Source organism: Eurosta solidaginis, chromosome 2 (assembly GCF_040869045.1).
Source record: "Eurosta solidaginis isolate ZX-2024a chromosome 2, ASM4086904v1, whole genome shotgun sequence".
Lineage (NCBI taxonomy): Eukaryota > Metazoa > Arthropoda > Insecta > Diptera > Tephritidae > Eurosta > Eurosta solidaginis.
This window is the reverse complement of record NC_090320.1, coordinates 270,919,895-270,940,974: the sequence shown is the minus strand read 5'-3', so window position 1 is coordinate 270,940,974 and position 21,080 is coordinate 270,919,895. Positions and strand designations below refer to the sequence as shown.

At 36.5% G+C, this 21,080-nt stretch overlaps 1 protein-coding gene across 6 annotated transcripts in view; it reads right to left on the bottom strand.

Annotated features, from left to right (window-relative positions):
* Pih1D1 (PIH1 domain containing 1) overlaps window positions 1-21,080 on the bottom strand; it is a 91,387-nt gene that overhangs the window by 8,427 nt on the left and 61,880 nt on the right. For 3 of the 6 annotated variants that reach the window (XM_067768012.1, XM_067768017.1, XM_067768015.1), the window contains 2 exons: window positions 16,557-17,263; window positions 512-655 (listed from right to left, as the gene is read on the bottom strand). In XM_067768012.1, coding sequence (XP_067624113.1) covers window positions 512-655; window positions 16,557-17,263 — 851 coding nt within the window. Of the gene's footprint in view, window positions 1-511; window positions 656-10,993; window positions 11,419-16,556; window positions 17,264-21,080 lie in introns of those variants that run through there. The other 3 variants (XM_067768016.1, XM_067768014.1, XM_067768013.1) reach the window with 2 other exon arrangements.

Genomic DNA, 21,080 nt, shown 5'->3' with positions numbered 1-21,080 from the left:
AATGGGTGGACGAGGCAACAGAGGGTATTAAAGCAGCGAAAGCTGAGTAGTCAGTAATCAGTTTTGATTTAAGAACGCTATTGGTTGTGAAGTATAAGTGTTATTGTGAAGTACTTTCAAAGTAGTCTAATAAAGACCATTTTGCATTATTGAATATTGGAATTATTTATTCAACAGTTTAGCGATTCGAACGTTAGCAGAAAGTGTAAAATAATCGGAATTCCCTAAATTCGATACAATAGGTTTTAAATTTAGTTGCAGCTTTTTTGACAGATATCTCATAGAAAACTATGTCAAAAAGCTGCAACTAAATTTAAAACCTATTTTATTTTGACTATGACTATGCGCCCATGAATTTAACATTACTGAGTTACGATGGGGAAATTGTTTTTAAGTTCGATGCCTGAAAAAAACCCATCTTGGAAAGTTCTTTTTTTTTTTTTTTTGTAACACGACACCATCGACGGTTAGATCTCGATACATCCATTGTCGAAATGTGAAATTTAATTACCTTATTGGTTTTATCGAAAATGGCACGTGTGCGCTCTTGATTCAAGCTGTAATTAACAAATTTATCGAACATATAACCATGCCTCATGGATTCCAAGAGAATACGATCTTCACCAACATCTAATGTGATTTCATGCGAAGAAATCTATGGGAACAAAATATCAATTAAGGTAGGATTGCATTTAGAGGGCTGTCTATCATAAATAACTGCCTTTGTACGATCATAGTAGATTTTACTATACGTTTAGAAATAAAAAATGTAAGGCGCGATAGCCTCCGCAGAGATTTGAGGCAGAGATTGTCTTCCAATTTGCCTCGTGATCCTATTAATTTTCCCTACGAATTGGCGGGATGGGACCTACATGTCTTATGCCGACTGCTAACGGCGTCTGCAAGGCAGATGTGTTTTTACTGAGAATGTGATGATAATGGCAGAAATGAACTCGGAGTGTTTGCCAAAGCATACAATAACTATTAAGCTGCTACAAGAATTTTTTAGACATAAAGATTAATGTAACTTTGTATTCACCAAAAGATTATAGAAAAAATTTTGCAGAAAACTTTTTTTTTTAGGAAATTTGTAGGAAAAATGAACTGTACTTTTGTAGTACAAGAAAATACTGGCAAATAGATCTGCCGAAAAAGTGAGTATGTTGTTGACATCATCTTTATTATTGCATTATGGGATTGAATATACCATGGTCGTAACTCATCGCGGAATAACCAGGTGAAGTACGTCGTCAATTGTCTTGCTCTAAATTCTTCTTTGTTCTGTTATTCGGCTATCTGAAAAATTTTCATCAATGTTGTCCCCCAAAAAGTGTTGATTTTTGAACTTTCCCCTTCGGAGGGATTCGGGGTAATTTTCTGGGTTCCGCTTGGTCGTCAAACAAATTCTGGTAACACTGTGAAAATATTGCGTCTATGTGAGGTCTTTATTGACGGGCCAGTTCAACCCAACCTAACCTAACTTCGTCGAGGGATCCGGGGTAATTTTCTGGGTTCCGCTTGGTCGTCAAACAAATTCTGGAACACTATGCACACATTAAGTCTATGTGAGGTCTTTATTGACGGGCCAGTTCGACCTAACCTAACCTAACTTCGTCGTTTTGGCAAATACTAGAAGTAAATTTTTTTTTAGAAGTTTTTTAGGGCCGTTTAAAGTCAGTTAAGTTTGACTAAATATAGGCAACATCTCTATATCCAGTTTTTCAGCTGCAGTTGAAGTTGAGCTCAGTTTACTTTGGCCGCATGAATTGAATTTTTGATTTTTATTCAATGTAGCAGAAATCTAAGCTCGCACTGGGCCTCAAGCCTAGCTTACATATAACGAGATTATCTTCATTTTCGTACTTAACTTCTAATCGTTAATTATATAACTAGATTTCCCATATACATTTCTTCCCTCGATAATCGGTAATTATGAACAAATTTAGACAAACGGATTTTTTTCATAGAAAAAGTTCCACCTCTAGGGATTAATCGCTAATTGGCAGCACAAAATAAAAGAGAAACGTAAAAGTTTGACAGAAAATAATATAGTTCCCATAGATGGAACATCTGTAAATACGTAGATTATCTTTTGATGATTTATTGTAGATTAAAGGCCCCATTACTGATACTTAGCATAGACTTGACTTGGCTGGAGAACTGTAACTTACAGTTCTGTTAAATTAACACTGCATGTTACTGATTACTCAAAACTTAACAAAAAAATTAAGGGGTATGAAAAATAGATTAAATCCGGTTCTCAGACTTAATATGCTCACGAAATTTCATTAGAATCGGTCGCGCCGTTTCGAAGGAGGTCAACCACTAACACTTTTGGGGGAACAATGATAATTTCACCAAAAACAAACTACCAGATTGAAAAATGTAACGAATTTTTTTAATTTTTATGGATTTTGTATTAACGGATGCGACTAAACTACTTTCATAGTTAAGTATTTTAAGTAAAAAATAAATATCGTGCATCTGTAGTTTATAGCTGCTAAAAAAGTAGTCTATTCTAGAAGAAGAAACGCCTAGAAGTATGCGAACGGTACATCAGATAGTATAAAAGGAGTTAAAGCTGAGTAAGCAGTATTCAGTTTGTTTTAAACACGCTATCAGTTGCGAAGTGAAGTTTGATTGCGAAGTACTCTTAAAATAGTCTAATAAAGACCATTTTGTAATACAGAATATTGGAGTGTTTTATTCAACAGTTTAGCGATACGAACATAAGCAGAAGGTTGCAAATAAGCGGAATTTCCATAAATTCGTTACAATATTATTATTGTCTCAGATGACCATTGCGTTTTCATCATGAAGGAAATTTCCATCCCGAAAAAACACAATTTCGCCTTAAACACTAACGGTGTGGTAACGCTTCTAGCAAAACAACAAACATTATGAAACTTCAAAAATCCCCAAATACGTCAAAAAATTTTGAGTGAAACTACCTTCTTTTTTATACCATGGTCGTAACTGGGATCAAAACCGTACATGTAGTATATAGCACATAATCACCCTTATCGCAGAGGGTGGCGAAATAATTTTTTGTGAAATGAACACCGGGGAAACCCAAATTTATTCACTTATATTTTACAGGCGAACGAGAGAAAAACAAAATATAAGTAATTTTTTGTTTTGAAATTTTATATTCTTATAACTACGGCCGCCGTGTTGTGATGGTAGCCTACCACACCGATGATCCTGGGTTCACGCCCCGGAAAAAGCTACATCAAAAACTTTAGAAACAAGTTTTTTCAATTAGAAGAAACTATTTCTAAGCGGGGTCGCCCCTCGGCAGTGTTTGGCAAGCACTTCGAGTGTACTTTTGCCATGAAAAGCTCTCAGTGAAAACTCATCTGCCTTGCAGATGCCTTTCGGAGTCGGCATTAAACAAGTAGGTCCCATCCCGCCAATTTGTAGGAAAAAAATAGGAGCACGACGCAAATTGGAAGACTCGGCCTTAGATCTCTACGGAGGTTATTGCGCCTTACATTTATTTTATTTTTATAATTATATGTACTTTTTTTTATTAGGAGTAAATCAATAAATAATGCACAATCGGAAATGCTGCGTGACAAATGATCGGGGAAAAGTGCCGGACTTCTCCAAGCAGCTTACTTTATGTTTAAATAGTTTTGGTCAACCTGTTAAAAGTGAAGCTGAGTGGAAAAAAGTAAAACTCCTTTATTGCTAAGTATGTAAATTCTATTTTTTATGACAATGTATCTTTTTCTAGGTATAGAATGACCAAAAAAGGTATGTACCAAAGAAGACGCCCAAAAATGCAATTTATGCGAAGGGTACGTGAGGCGGACCCAACATCCTACAACTCCTGGTATTCCGAAATTTGTATAAAAGTCGTGTGCAGTTTCACGTTGCTCTTCTAAAGTCGGCGAAGATATCCATTGTGGACAAAGCAACGGTTACAAAATGTTCGGCACCTTTGAAAGTACCTCACTGAAACAAGATTGGCTAAGACCCACCTCATGGTCCTTTCCAACGCCTTTTTGATTTTCTCCCTCCGCAAAAAACGAAGACTTTACAATTGGTGGAACTCCAAATTTTTGTTTCAATGGTGGCAAGGAGTTGGTAAGAATATCTAGCAAATATTTAAATTCCGGCTTGTTTAGCCTGTAATATTGCCGAGAGCTAATTGAAAAAAATTTAACTTTTTATTCAAAAGTGCTGAAAAATTCTGAAAAGTGCTCAAAAAATGCTGAAAAGTGAATCACTTAGCTCCGAAGGGTTAGAACTGTCCTTTAATAGACTCCAAATCGCTTTCACATTTATATTCACCTCGCGCTCAATTAATACTAACCTAAGTGCAATACTCAACATTTTTTAAACTCAGTTGAGCAGAGCTCACAGAGTATATTAACTTTGATTGGATAACGGTTGGTTGTACAGGTATAAAGGAATCGAGATAGATATAGACTTCCATATATCAAAATCATCAGGATCGAAAAAAAATTTGATTGAGCCATGTCCGTCCGTCCGTCCGTCTGTCCGTTAACACGATAACTTGAGTAAATTTTGAGGTATCTTTATGAAATTTGGTATGTAGATTCCTGGGCACTCATCTCAGATCGCTATTTAAAATGAACGATATCGGACTATAACCACGCCCACTTTTTCGATATCGAAAATTTCGAAAAACCGAAAAAATGCGATAATTCATTGCCAAAGGCGGATAAAGCGATGAAACTTGGTAGATGGGTTGACGTTATGACGCAGAATAGAAAATTAGTAAGATTTTGGACAATCGGCGTGGCACCGCCCACTTTTACAAGAAGGTAATTTAAAAGTTTTGCAAGCTGTAATTTGGCAGTCGTTGAAGATATCATGATAAAATTTGGCAGGAACGTTACTACTATTACTATATATGTGCTAAATAAAAATTAGCAAAATCGAATGAAGAACACGCCCACTTTTTAAAAAAAATTTTTTTAAAAGTCAAATTTTAACAAAAAATTTAATATCTTTACTGTATATAAGTAAATTAAGTCAAAATTCAACTCCAGTAATGATATGATGCAACAAAATACAAAAATAAAAGAAAATTTCAAAATGGGCGTGGCTTCGCCCATTTTCATTTAGTTTGTCTAGAATACTTTTATTGCCATAAGTCGAACAAAAATTTCCCAATCCTTCTTAAATTTGGTAGGGGCATAGATTATATGACGATAACTGTTTTCTGTGAAAATGGGCGAAATCGGTGGAAGCCACGCCCAGTTTTTATACACAGTCCACCGTCTGTCCTTCCGCTCGGCCGTTAACACGATAACTTGAGCAAAAACCGATATATCTTTATTAAACTTAGTCCACACACTTACCTGAACTCACTTTATCTTGGTATAAAAAATGGCCGAAATCCGACTATAACCACGCCCACTTTATCGATATCGAAAATTACGAAAAATGAAAAAAATGCCATAATTCTATACCAAATACGAAAAAAGGGATGAAACATGGTAATTGGATTGGTTTATTGACCCAAAATATAACTTTAGAAAAAACTTTGTAAAATGGGTGTGACACCTACCATATTAAGTAGAAGAAAATGAAAAAGTTCTACAAGGCGAAATCAACAGCCCTTGGAATCTTGGCAGGAATACTGTCCATGGTATTGCATATATAAATAAATTAGCAGTACCCGACAGGTGATTTTCTGGATCACTCTGGTCCACATTTTGGTCGATATCGCGAAAACGCCTTCGCATATACATCTAAGGGCCACTCGCTTTTAAAACCCTCATTAATACCTTTAATTTGATATCCATATCGTATCACCCCTGGCCCACCCTAATGGCGATATCTCGAAAAGGCGTCCACCTTTAGACCTAATGTCCACTCCTTCTTAAAATGCTCAGTAACACCTTTCGTTTGATACCCATATCGTACAAACATTCTAGAGACACCCTTGGTCCACCTTTATGGCGATATCTAGAAAAGGCGTCCACCTATAGAACTAATGCCCACTCCCTCTTAAAATGCTCAGTAACACCTTTCATTTGATACCCATATCATACAAACATTCTAGAGTCACCCTTGGTCCACCTTTATGGCGACATCTCGAAAAGGCGTCCACCTATAGAACTAAGGATTACTCCCTTTTAAAATACTCATTACCACCTTTCATTTGATACCCATATCGTACAAACACATTCTAGAGTCACCCTTGGCCCACCCTAATGGCGATATTTCTAAAAGGCGTCCACCTATAGACCTAACGCCCGCTCCCTCTTAAAATGCTCAGTAACACCTTTCGTTTGATACCCGCTCCCTCTTAAAATGCTCAGTAACACCTTTCGTTTGATACATATCGTACAAACACATTCTAGAGTCACCCCTGGCCCACCTTTATGGCGATTTCTCGAAAAGGCGTCCACCGATAGACCTAAGGCCCACTCCCTCTTAAAATGCTCAGTAACACCTTTCATTTGATACCCATATCGTACAAACAAATTATAGAGTCAGCCCTGGTCCACCTTTATGGCGATATCCCTAAATGGCGCCTATCCATAGAACTATGGCCTACTCTCTCTTAAAATACTCTTTAATACCTTCCATTTGATACACATGTCATACAACCACATTCCAGGGTTACCCTAGGTTCATTTTCCTACATGGTGATTTTCCTTATTTTGTCTCCATAGCTCTCAACTGAGTATGTAATGTTCGGTTACACCCGAACTTAGCCTTCCTTACTTGTTATCTCTATATTTGCTGTCTTTTAAGGAAATATGTGCTTGTTTACAAAATTGCAAGTAAATTATTTTTTCACTGCTAATTTACAACACAAATCACACAAGAAGATTGCGCATTGTAACCATTAGATCAGCTGTTTTTTATGACGTATGAAGTGACCCTTTTCCTTTAGCTTTTTTTTTTCATTCGCTCAAGGGTCAACTGTGACGTAGATACGCAGAACGAAGCAATTTTGTACTCGTGAATGCGCAATCTGGGTAGGTGATTTGTGAATTCCCAATACATATATCATCAGCTGTTTCGAAGTGAACTTTTGTTCGCAAGAAATTGCCGATAGGCGAAAAAAGTTCACCCAAACAAAAAAAGTGAAGGCGAACACTTTTCCGTGTGAACACGATAAGGGTGAATGTTAGGTCAATTTTGTGAAAATGTTTTCAGATCTCAAAGGAACATAAATAAATGCAAGGCGTGTTCTTAACTTAACGGAAATTCGGTGAAATTGATCGAATTACGGTTAATTTGACCGAGTTCTTTTTCAAGCGAACAAATTAGTTTAGTCATTTCAACAGAAGAGAAATTGTCGCTCTTAAGTTAACAAAATTCTGTAAAATTGACAAATTCCTAATCAATCTAACTGTTTTTTTTTTTTGTTAACACAACTGATCTCACTGGTCATTTCAACAGCGATCAACAGTCAATACATGAGCAAATTTCAAAGAGAATTTTACGCTCACTGCGCTCTCTACTTTGTACTTATGACGATGGTGCCACTTGTTAAAAAAAACATCAAAATAAGAAAACCACCAAATCGAAAAACACACAAAATGGGAAAACAACAAAAAACTATAGTTTTTCAGGTATCAATACAAAACGAAAAACCCTTTTTGAATTTACTGTGCAAAAAATTATGAGATACCGGGACACCTATTTATCGGGTACAATTTTGCAACTTCTCCTCCAAGCGAAATACAAAATTGCGCCCTCTTGTTGCAAAAGTTTTGTTTGAACGAACAGGATTTTTCAAAAGTTAGTAACATTTTGTTCAAGTTTTTACGAATTTTCACTCACGCGAACGTATCTAATAAGATAATAAAAAACATTTGTTATGGTTTCGCATTTACGATGGAAGCAGTAAGGAAGGCGGTCGGCATGATTTTGTGGTGCACAGTGGCTAGTCATTGTCGGCTGGGGCGGGTCCTTGCCAGCCTTACTGTTCCTGCGCCATAAACAGAAAAAAAGTTCCTATCATGCCTATCAAAACTAGCTGTCAAAAAGCGCAGAGACCGACTCAAAACGCTTGAACTTCAAAATAAAACAACATCCGGCCGAACCGGATGTCACGGACAGACCGTTGGCATTCAAAATCTAAATTCAAAAAAAAAAACTGACGCAAAAAAAAATTACCGAACCGGACATGACCGGTTACTAATCGCTGAAAATCAAAATAAAAAAAACGCTGAAAAATTAAAGGAAAACAAAAAGGCCGAATATACATAGGGGCGCCGCGGGTGGTGTTGCGACGCCCGGTGCATTATCCCACCCTCAAAAACCATGGCCACCGTCGCACCTATATTTCGGTGGCCCCTTACCTGTATTCCCTAAGTGCCTTCTAAATCAACAAAATAATCAGTATTCCCATTTCATATAACATTTATTCTATATACATTGCTAGGATATAGGTATAATAGAAATACAAAATATTGAAACAGATTCCATTTGTTTATAAGTTACCCTAACTGGTGACTTTACATTTTCGTCTACGCACTTCTATTAAACAATAAAAATCTCCAAATAATTCAATGAAATTGAAAATTTTCATCAAAATTGCTGGTATGTATATACATGCAAAAGGCTCAAGGGAAATAAAAATCCATATTAGATGTTTACGCTAACTAGCGAATGCAAAACTAATGATACCAGGAAAAAAAAAATTAAATTTAAGTTCCTTTCTTCTCTTTTCCTTATATGTTCCTAATTATTTAGTTAAATTTTGTTATTTGTATGACCCCGTCCATTTGCTATTTATTTATAATTGGCCTTTTGTTTCGTTAATAATTCCTGAGGTTTTATCTCATTTTATTTGTTTATTTTATTTTATTGATTTATTGTATTTATTTATGTGTTAATTGCATTTAGGTATTTATTGTTTTATTTATTTGCTGTATATATTCATTTTACTTTAATTGATTTATAATGTAGTTTTAATCTAATTTAGTTTAATCTTATTTTATGTTATTTCCTCTCCGTTATTTCATTTGTATACGCGCAAATAATTTTCCTTGTTATTTCCTTATTTCCCCAATTTTAAGTTTATATATTTCCCCTCCCTTTTTTTTTGTCTTGCTTATTAATTAAAAATTGTCTCCTTATTTCAATACATTCTCCCTTTCTTTTCTTCTTATCTAGTTAAGTAAGGGTAGTCTTAATTAAAATTATCTCTACCTTTAGTTTTATTTAATATAGTCAGACCTGCCTTATTTTAAACTATTTTAAACTTAAGTTTTCCATTTATTTTCCCTCCTTTCGGTTTAAATTCATTAACTTAAATAATTTTGCTTTTTCTCATTTCCGATCTATCTGCAACTTTAGTTTCCTAATTCCTAATTTACGATTATTTAATTAGATTGTGTTCAATTGGGTTAAGTATATTTTTCTCTTTTCAACTTCTAAGCTTTCTAATTTTAAAGTTTAATTTTCTGTTTATTATAATTACTTTTGTTCTGGAACGAACTCACCCAAGTTAGGCAGCAGGCCATTGGTGTTGCTCTACCGTTGTCGTTGTCGTTGCAGGTTGGTGTTGGTACTGTTGGTGGTTGTTGCGCTCTGGCCCGAGGTGATCGAGTGAACCGGGTGGCAATGAAACTTCGTGTTGACTTTTATGACCCGGATGACTTGGTGCTAATTTCGGCTTTCGTTGTATTATGCTGCAGCGTACTGCTGGCCCTGGAGGCGGAGGTGGTGTTGGATGCTTTTCCAAAAGTGGTGGTGTACTTCGTAAACGTAGGGAAAGGGGTTTATCTTCGGGCCCCAAGGGTTCTCATCCCAATTAGTCTAGTGACTTCTGAATCCGAATCGGAATCACTAGTACTTTCCTCACTAGGTGTGACTGTGAGACGCCGACCTACTTCAACTGGATATTCTATACGTTGGGTTTGTGCCAACACAACACGCCCGTTGTAATGTTTATTACCACCCAAAATAGACGAGACGAAAAGAGGTTTGTCGGAATGGACTGTGTCGGTACTTTGCGCTACCGACTCTTCCTAGTTTTTGGACATTCACTTGAATACGTGCACAGCCGCGAGGGCGTTTTGCGATGAGTTGAATATAGTTGTGGACGTGCTGTTGATGTAAGCAATAGTGCTAACGAAGCAGTATCTGAGCTTTGTGTGATCTTTTGTATAATCGCAGGGCCGCCAAAATTTAGGCTCAAGCAAATTACAACCCTTTTTTTTTTGTTTTTCTCTAGCAATGTTGCGACGACTTGACCGCACGCCAAACTTGAACCAAGACGTTCTAGGTAAAGATGCGGCTTCTTAAGCGATAACCCACTTAAAGAACACGCCGATTACTGTATGGAGTGTCCAGCTTTTAGTCAATTCTTAGCTCTGCCCTACTAGTAGTAGATAACGTAGTACCTCCTGTTACTTTGGCGTCGCGCTGAATCTCTGCACCGATACTATCACCACGATATTTTTGCTGCTTTGTAATTCGCTAGTGATTATTGCCGCAACACATTTTTCTTCGCGTTACACTCCTTAATTAAACGAACCTTTCGCACAATCAATGCAACTGAGTTTCGCCACTAATATATTTATGAATAGTATATGGATTCTAATGTATTTGTAACGTCTAGATAATTCTTAATGCTTAAATAGTTTAATGTTTTCGCTTAATTTTCGCACTGAAAGTTTCACTCGTCTCGTGGAAAAATTTGATTGCTTTTTTTTTCTTGCTTAGCCTTTTCTTCTTTCCTCTGGTGTGTATCGGGCGGAAACTCATGGTCCTCTTCTTTTTTCGCTAGTGATGGCAGGTCTGTCTTTTTCCGGTTTTCGATATTTTTTTTTTATCGCCACTTTCGCCACATCGCTAGGTGTGTTCGCGTGAACTGCTCCCAAGTGGATCATAGCCGTAGACCGTAGCAGCAGACCGTAACACATTTTTTTTTATGTTGATGTTTCCGACAACATAAAAGTTTGAGTTGTTTTGGAATCGTTTCAACTTAAAGTGTTACGAAAATTAAACAATTACATGTAAAGTTACTCCAGTGGTGAATTACCTTCCTGCGATTTGATTCTTTACTATTCTATAACTTACAAATTCTCTGTTTAAAATGTTATGTCAAACATTTATACTAAAAGTTTTGTTCGAAACAATCAAGTGTGGCAACTACATGCGAGAGAAGAAATTGAGAATGAGCTGAGCTGCAACTGAAAGCATGGTTCAATTATGTACAGGTTGGCTCATCTCATCAGCTGATTTTATTTATGCCATTGCAAGGTCGAAGGGATTGTCAAAAGGAGATGGCAAACTCAAAATGAAATCAACACATTGGTAACATTTTACTTACACATACAAAAACTGCTAAGTTTTACGTTTCCATTCCATACCATTCGCACCAACATCGATGCACAGATTTTGACAACTTGAACAGACATATTTTGTTGCTTTACAGATGAGCCAACCTGTATATAGTTGAACCATGAACTGAAAGGATTGAGAAACAGTTTTGTGACTACTATTTTCATTTCTATTTGCAAAGCGAAGTTCAAAACTATAAATTAAATAAATTTTAACATATAAAATTCGGTGAAAGTGTGTTTAATAAAACAAAATAATAAAGTGTATACTGTTTAATGTGTGCATATTTGATGTGCGCCCAATTGAAGTTCGGTTAGTAAGTGCCACAGTGGTGTGATGGTAACGTGGTCCGCCTACCACACCGAATGCCCTGGGTTCATACCGCGGGAAAAGCAACATCAAAATTTTAGAAATAAGGTTTTTCAATTAGAAGACAATTTTTCTAAGCGGAGTCGCCCCTCGGCAGTGTTTGGCAAGCACTCCGAGTATATTTCTGCCATGAAAAAAGCAGATGCCGTTCGGAGTCGGCATAAAACAAGTAGGTCCCGTGCCGCCAATTTGTAGGAAAAATTTAAAAGGAGCACGACGCAAATTGGAAGAGAAGCTTGGCCTTAGATCTCTTCGGAGGTTATCGCGCCTTACATTTAGTTTTTGTTTTAGTAAGTGCGTACATATGTATGTATATGTAGCAAGCATGCGTATTTATGTATGTATTTACGTATGTATGTATATGGCAACATAGGTACTTTGGTACAAAGCTGTCGCAACAACTTTTTTTTGTTTATTTGACTACTAAAACGGTTAATTACGAATCAACGATTTGTGCGCAGTTGTTTCAACATCTTGTTGCGATGGATAAAAATTGACAGAAGTTTTTGTTGAATTGACCCGTATTTCGGTTGATTTTACTAGTCTTTTTCTCTCAGTGTAGGCCGAGCTTCTATTCCAGTTTGCGTCGTGCTGCTTTTAATTTTTTAAAACACTCAGAGTGATTGTCAAATCACTGCTTAAGGGGCCATCCCGGTTAGAAAAACTTTCTTCTTGAAAAAACTTGTTTGAAGTTTGATGTTACTTTTCCCGGGGCGAGAACCCAGGATCTTCGGTGTGGTAGGCGGAGCACGTTATCACCACACCACCGATTACTTCCTTTTTGTTCCGTGCTCCATATCCTACAAATTGGCGGGACTGGACATACATGCTTTATGCCGACTCCGAAAAGTATTTGCAAAACAAATGAATTGTTGAATGAATGCACTCGGAGGGTTTCCCAATTCACTGCCGAGGTGCGACCTCGGTTAGGAATATTTTTTTTTTGAATTTTCGGTGTTGGGCGATGTCACGCCCGTTTTCAAAGCTATCCGTACTTAGCTCGACGCAGATAACGTTGCAGCTGTCATAAGTCCAAATATTTAGCCTTTTGATGAATCGGGCGCTTCGGAAGGTACATACGTACCTGGCCATCTAATCTCGGGTTGAGCGCCCAAGCGAAGAAGACGCATATGGTAAAAATATTTAGCCAATAATGCATGGAGTTGCAAAAATTTAAGTTTACCCAGTAAACAGTTTAAGTCAAAAGAGTCGGAAAAAATATCTAAATTTTAGCGTTTACAGTCGGTATGCGCTCATTTGGGAGGCCGAAACCAATGTTTTCCCTTCTTGCAATGGTCGTCCTATATGAGCCTATTAACGTATATCATTTGAGCCTAAATAAGAGTCCGAAATAAGTCTTAAAAGGCTTTTAAACAGCTCATATTATACTCTACTGGAACTCTCCGACATCATTTAACTCTTATAAACTCTGATTATCTGACACATATATGTCATATTTATTAGGCATCGTAAGCGCTTATTGGGGGCATATATAATTCAACGCACCAGGACAGAGCATATCAGTTTTGCTGTCACATTAAAAATGTCGAGAGGCGTCCATTAACGAAAAAACGTCGATGCTTATACAAAACAAGTAAGAAAGGCTAAGTTCGGGTGTAACCGAAAATTACATACTCAGCTGTTAAAATTTGACGTAAAAAATTGTTTTTTTTTTTAAGTAGGCGTGTTCGTCATCCGATTAGCAAAATCTTTATTAAAACATATATAGTGATAGGAGTAACGTTCCTGCAAATTTCATCATGATATCTTCAACGACTGCCAATTACAACTTGCAAAACTTTTAAATTACCTTCTTTTAAAAGTGGACGGTGCCGCGCCCACTGTCCAAAATTTTACCAATTTTCTATTCTGTGTCATAAGGTCAACCCACTTACCAATTTTCATCGCTTTATCCGCCTTTGGTAATGAATTATCGCGGTTTTTCGAAATTTTCGATATCGAAAAAGTGGGCGTTCATTTTAAATAGCGATCTGAGATGAGTACCCAGGAACTTACGTAGCAAATTTCATTAAGATACCTCAAAATTTACTCATGTTATCGTGTTTACGGACAGACGGACGGACGGACATCGCTAAATGAACTTCTTTTTTCGCCCAGATCATTTTGATATATAGGCAAAGTCCTGTGTAACAAACACGGCATTTGCACGTATTTAAACGTGTATAAAACGAAACATGGGAAGTGGACTGAGCGGATATTACAATGTTTGAACAGCAATCCGTGTTTGACACCTATCCGTTAAGTAACTCCTCATAAGACAAATAGCAGCTTTACCAAATCCATAATAATACGTAAACTTAGAGCAAAGTAATAAATTATCAACAGAGGCGAACGCTTTAGAGAAGTCAAGTAAACATAGGGATATTTCACCTTTGTCATAAGCCATACGCAAGTCGTCCATAATTTTAACCATGTTGAACAACCATGACCTGCCCTAAACCCAGATTGATAAGGGGAAAGTAGACTTTTTGCTGTAATGTGAGCCGAAATTTGATCAGCCATTATTGACTCAAAAACTTTCGACAAGGCGGGTAGAACGCTAATCGGACGAAAGTCACCCCGAGAACAGGTGCGCTTATTTTTTGCAATGGGACGTACGTAGGTAATTTTCCACGAATTAGGGAAGCAAGATGTCGTAATACAATGATTAATAATGTGCGTCAGCGTGCTGATGATATAGGACATAATCAACTTCAAAAATCTAATAGGTAAGCCATCTTCGCCAACAGCGTTATATTATATATTATTGAGGCATTTAGCGACATGGAGCTCCGATACAGTTGAGAATTCGAAAGGTGCGTCAGAATATTTGCTAGAATATTTGTTTCATGGCTTCCTTGACTCTGGAGTTAAACCATGGACATGGGTTCAACTTCTTGCACCGGGTTGGAACGTGCTTGTCATAAGCTGATAAAAGTGTGCCATTCAAAAATGCTAGCTTATCATTAACATCCTGGTAATACCAACAATTATGCCAGTCTGTGTTTTCCATTTCAATGTACAATGCATTTAAATCAGGGCTATTCATTTCATAGCATAATTGTGCCCTCTCAATTCACACGCATATGATTCGCTCTGTCGTCGTTAATTGAGTTAGTCGTCGCTTGGCACTTGGCGTAGCACCATCAGTGGTGGGTATCGGCTGATCGGTATCAAAATATGTATGAAAAATTATGCGCGATACATACTCTTGTTGTTAGCTCGTTGTTTGCTAGTAAGCATTGTAAATTTTACCAAGTAGCGCAACTAACAGTTGATCGGTGAAAATTCGCACATTCACACGCACAGTTCTCGACTCAGTTTCAAAAAAAACTTTAGATTATTTAATTCAAATTTTAAAGTGATAATCCTTACAAATTTATGTATACAGAATATATATGGCGTTTTTGTTGTTATTAAAACAATAGTTTTATTTATATTAAAGCTTTTATCATTTTTTTTTTTAACTTTGAAAAATCTCCGAACACCATTCCTTCATTATATGACATTCGACTGCCTAGTCCACTGCCTTCCACTCTATTCGCAACATAACCTCTACTTAAGCTGCCGAGAGAGGACTTTACTTTTCAATTGCCTACCTAGTCCAAAGTAGCATTTATTGGCAAGATTGATTCTTCGCTGGATTTCAGTGCTGATGTTGTTGCTAGTGTTGATGCTGGTTCCCAAATAAACGAAGTCTTTTACTATTTCGAAATTATGGCTGCCAACAGTAGCGTGGTTGCCAAGGCGCATATGCGCTGACTCTTTGCTCGATGACAGCAGGTACTTCGTTTTGTCCTCATTCACCATCAAACCCATCTTTACCGCTTCTTTTTCCAGCTTGGAGTAAGCAGAACTAACAGCGCGGGTGTTTAGGCCGATGATATCAATGTCATCAGCATATGCCAGTAATTGCACGCTTTTATAGTATATTGTTCCAGTGCGGTTAAGTTCTGCAGCTAGTATAATTTTCTCCAGCATCAAATTAAAGAAATCGCACGATAGGGGGTCACCCTGTCTGAAACCTCGTTTAGTTTCGAACGGCTCGGAGAGGTCCTTCCCAATTCTGACTGAGCTGATGGTGTTGCTCAACGTCATTTTGCACAGCCGTATAAGTTTTGCGGGGAAACCAAATTCAGACATAGCGGCATATAGGCAGCTCCTTTTCGTGCTGTCGAAGGCGGCTTTAAAGTCGACGAAGAGGTGATGTGTGTCGATTCTCTTTTCACGGGTTTTTTCCAAGATTTGGCGCATTGTGAAAATCTGGTCGATGGTAGATTTACCAGGTCTGAAGCCGCACTGATAAGGTCCAATCAGCCGGTTCACGGTGGGCTTCAATCTTTCGCACAATCGTAATGATTATCTCACTTTAAAATTTGAGTTAAATAATATAAAGTTTTTTTTTTGAAATTGTGTCGAGAACTGTGCGTGTGAATGTGCGAATTTTCACCGATCAGCTGTTAGTTGCGCTACTTGGTAAAATTTACAATGATTTTGACAGTTTTTATTGACACAATAAAAAGAACGCCACTCACTGCCGCTTCTCAAAAATAGAATTAGGTTTAATCTGGCTACAACGGCTTTCGTGATTGATTGTTGTGCTGCTCTGTCGTGCCGAATATAACGGCGCTCATAAGAACATGTGTAAAAATAATATGACAGATGTGGCGGCTACACCGCCGTCGTGAATGTAGTCAGTCCTATTAGGCAACTTGAGTTACAACTTTTTTACGGGTTGAGTTGTAATCTATAACACCAAATAGCTTCAACTGAAAGAGATAGTTGTAAACTGTAATAGGGGCAATAATTTTATCACGATTGTGGCCACGATGACATTAGGGGTTGAACCCTGCAATATATTAAAAATTAAGATTTTTCGCATTACTATTACTTACACATTTAGGTAAATAGAACTCAGCCAGTAATTCTTCCACTTTATTTTCACACAATTTGGCGCGTAATTTAAATTCGGGCTCCGTAGTTCCAGCTAAAGAAATATCCTGTTTGATTTTTGATGAATTCTCCTTGAAATTTTCGGTTTTTTGTTTTAAAATATCAACTTCGCTCGCCTCAACTTCCTGTATCAAAGGTATCTTCTTGCCGCCACTAACAAACTCTGCACTTGTTTGTCCAAGCTCTTTTAATTTCATTTTATCGGCCTCTGTAGGTTGTTTATAAGAACTTATAACTGTTTTGACATCATTATTACGTACACGATGTTGCACCAATGCGCCGATAAATTTACGATTTTGTAAAATAATGGATTTCTCAATTTTTAATTGTACATTGTATTTATCATTCAAGGCTTCAGCAATTAGAGCCATAAAAAAATCTTTAAATAAAAATGACTTTTGTACTTTTACGAAGAATTTCGGATTTATAGCAATATCACATACGTCCACCGAATTGTTCGATTTATCTTTCGTTGTACGTGGATCGGATATGCTCATAGGTATACGAAATGAGCTGGGCGCTTCCGATTGTAAAATCTCGGCCAATTCTTCTTCGGTAATATCTTCCGGAGCTGGAATTTCATCGGTTTGACATACATTGATGAAAAACTTTTCGTTTGAGTTTGTTTTGAAACTTTTAATGCAAACGCCTGTTGGAGACGAGAAAATAATATGGAAAAATATTAAGAACTTATATGATATCTATTATTGTTTATATATGTACACACTGAAGTAGTAAAAAAAAATCCCACTGAAAGAAGTAACGGATTTTCATAGACATCAACACACGCTAGATCATAGACAAAATCATTGTGGATAAAACAAGTGTGATAACTTCTGCATATACGTCAAAATTACAAATAGATTTGATCACCTGATTTGTAATTGACTACCACTGTCTCATTCTGTATCTCTTTCTATCACCCGCTGAAGATAGCCGGCTGTATGCGCCGCCATATTGAACACCCTGTCAAAACGCTAAAAAGTTGCCATATTGAAAATTCTGTCAGGCAGTTGACGGATAAGCTATCAACTTGTTTTATCCACAACGGACAAAATTTTACGAACTCAAATCACATTTTGCTTTGGTTTAAAAAGCCCACTGAAACTACACATGGCCAACCCATATAAACAAGTGATCATAACATCCCAACAGGCATTTCTGTAAATCTTTTAAAAGGTGGCTTAAAGTAAACTTGCTTTGTAAAACGATTATTTATGTATAAGCGTTTTCAATGTTTTTAAACTTCTTTCAAAAAACGTTATATAAGCGTAGGAGGCAAACGTTTATAAATAATTGAGTTCTGAAAGCAAATTGTAATTTATAAACCATGGCGGAACGATACAAGGTGGCAGCATGGTACAGCTGATTATAAACTTTTTTATTTGATTTGATATATCAACTTCCGGCGCAGTACGATTTTGACATTTGTCCATCGAATTTACAAAAAAAAGTACATGGAATTTTTATTTATATTTGTAGGTATGTCACCATGCTGCCACCTTGTATCGTTCCGCCATGTTATAAACACTAAAAAACTATTTGTCAATGTGTTTTAACTTGACAATTTTCAAATTATTTTCAAAAACGTTGGAAGAGAATAACTGCATTAATCATCTCCTTGCATTGTCCAAGAACTCTTTACAATTGCAGCTATACTTCCTTTAATGAATGCATGAAATTAAGAATTTATGTTTGTATATACTGTAACGAATTTTGAGAAAATCCGCTTATTCGCAACCTTCTGCTAACGTTCGAATCGCTAAACTGTTGAATAAATCACTACAATATTCTGTATTCGCAAATGGTCTTTATTATACTACTTTGGGAGTAGAACAATTATAATTTACAATTAAACTTCACTCCGCAACTGATAGCGCGTTTAAATCAAACTGATTAGCTATTACTCAGCCTGCGCTTCCTTTATACTCTCGGTTTTATCGTTCATCCGTTTCTCCTAAGGTCTAGTGATTTCGCAAAAATGTTTTCCAGAACAATCTGCTGCTTGGTTAACAGCTATATACATTTATATCTGTAGTCCATGCCTCTCGCATAGCCATATGCGTGTGTGTGAAACATCTCTTCGTTGCCATGTATGTATGTGTGTAAATGATGACTGATGAATTCGTGTACACGAGTGTGGCTTGCTTCATGTTTTTGTTGTTGCGTGATTATTTACTACAGCCTAGTGATGTCAACATTCGCCACAATACATATATTATTGTATATATGTACATACATATATAATATTGAAATTTTTAATTGAAATGAAAACTATCGTTTAAAAAAAGCCTATTTATAAAAAACTTTTTCTTAAAATTTTTTTATAAGTTTACACTTATAAGCTTTTCAGCAACGAGCCGTTTCGATTATTTCACGTTTATTTTTAAACAATTTGTAAACAAAAAATCAACTTTTTTAAGCTTAGTGTTTATTTGAGAAAACTTTTTATAAATTTACATTACGCTTGTTGGGATGGTCCGCTACCCTTGTAGCACTGTGTCACCCTGTCTTCACATTCCAAACCAACAAAAATTAAGTGTTCCTTCTTTTCAAATTCCTTTCAGAATATCGAACAATACTTTAAAATTTTACTAGTATGAAAGAATTGGGAACACTTTTTATAGTTTTGATATTCTTTTAATAACATTCGCGAAAAAATAAATAATTTTTAAATTTTACGTAAGTAACCACGATGCAATAGAAGTATTTTCATAAATAAGGTATAATACGATAATTTTGGTGGTCTTGTAGGAATTAGAAAAACATTCTTCGAAAGACTTCAGGAGCACTGTACATGGAAGATCCTTGGTTGAATATGAAGTGAATGCAAATAGTTTTTTTTTTTTTTCGGAACAAACTAAACATATATAATGGAAACATCTAAAAATATGGACACCAAGGTACCCAAATGATGAATCTCCGTGATTGAATCCAGTAAAGGTACATCGATATTCACCTAATAGTTTATCTATTATCTTTGTTACTTACAGGAACGCCTAGAATCACTATACATGGCATTCCATGTTGTGGTTCAAAAGTTACAAGTGCCCAAACGAATATACATTGAATTTTATAGATATGTATATTAGGGTGGGTCGATTTGTATGGACGAAAGTTAACCGATATCGCGCCATCGATTTTTCGATAGGATTTGGGCTCAGGAAAAAAAGTTCCACTACGCATACCCAAAAAAATAATTTTCGAGCCTGCGAAATTTAATTTTTTTGACTTTTTTTCGACTTTGATTTTTAAGGTTTTTTTCATGACCTACTAAAAAAAATTTCATATGTATACCCTGTCCGACCCAAAAATGTCCGCTAAAAACGTTGTCGATAACAGTTTTTGAAAAAAAAAAAAAATATTACAATCAAATGAAAATTTTTTTAGTAGGTCATGAAAAAAACCTTAAAAATCAAAGTCGAAAAAAAGTCAAAAAAATTAAATTTCGCAGGCTCGAAAATTATTTTTTTGGGTATGCATAGTGGAACTTTTTTTCATGAGCCCAAATCCTATCGAAAAATCGTTGGCGCGATATCGATTAATAAATCGACCCAGTCTAATGTATATATGTTAGAGATATACGCCGCCGATAAACGCCGCCTCCGCCGCCGATTTAGGTCGTTTTTCGCACGCTACCGCGGCGGCGGCGTCCGGCGCCTTACTATATTTTCTACTCGTTTAAGACTGTATAGGCCATTTATTCTTCATGTCGAAAATTGGCCGGATATGGTCGACAGTGGTATCAACGGATGCGCATCACTGCCAGTTATAAGAAACTAATTGCGAAATTTAACTCTTTCTAAGTGTTCAAAAGTTATTTAAAAAAACAGGCGTTTTCTCGATGTCAGCTTAACACGGACTTTGCATCACCCAATTCACCAAGTTATTAAAACAAAACTCTAATACTAATTTCACACAGACGGCTTATTGAATAATAAAGGCAATTTTCTACATTAAGACGCTTATTGAGCTCAATCTTCCCTACAAAATTCGAATCTATTATTATTTCATTAGTAGCTAATCATTAGTGCCTAATGAAGTCAAAAGCACAATGCAACTCTGTTGGCAGCGTTCCGCTTCAGTTTCCGTTTCTTAGTTTTCAAAGCAAATGTCATTGTCTGCATGGCGGAACGATACAAGGTGGCCGCATCGAACAGCTGATTATAACCTTTTTTATTTGATTTGATACATCAACTACCGGCGCAGTACGATTTTGACATTTGTCCATCGAATTTACAAGTACATGGAATTTTTTTTGTTTGTAGGTATGTTAACATGCTCCCACCTTGTATCGTTCCGCCATGATTGTCTGTCTCATCCTTCATACTAATCGAGCAGTTACTTCTGTGTGAAAGCAAAAAATTTACGATTTCATTAGATGGTGAAATGAGATCATTAAGTTTCTGTGTGAAAACAGTATAAACGAAAAGTTAAATAATAAATTTACATGCTCACTCTGCATA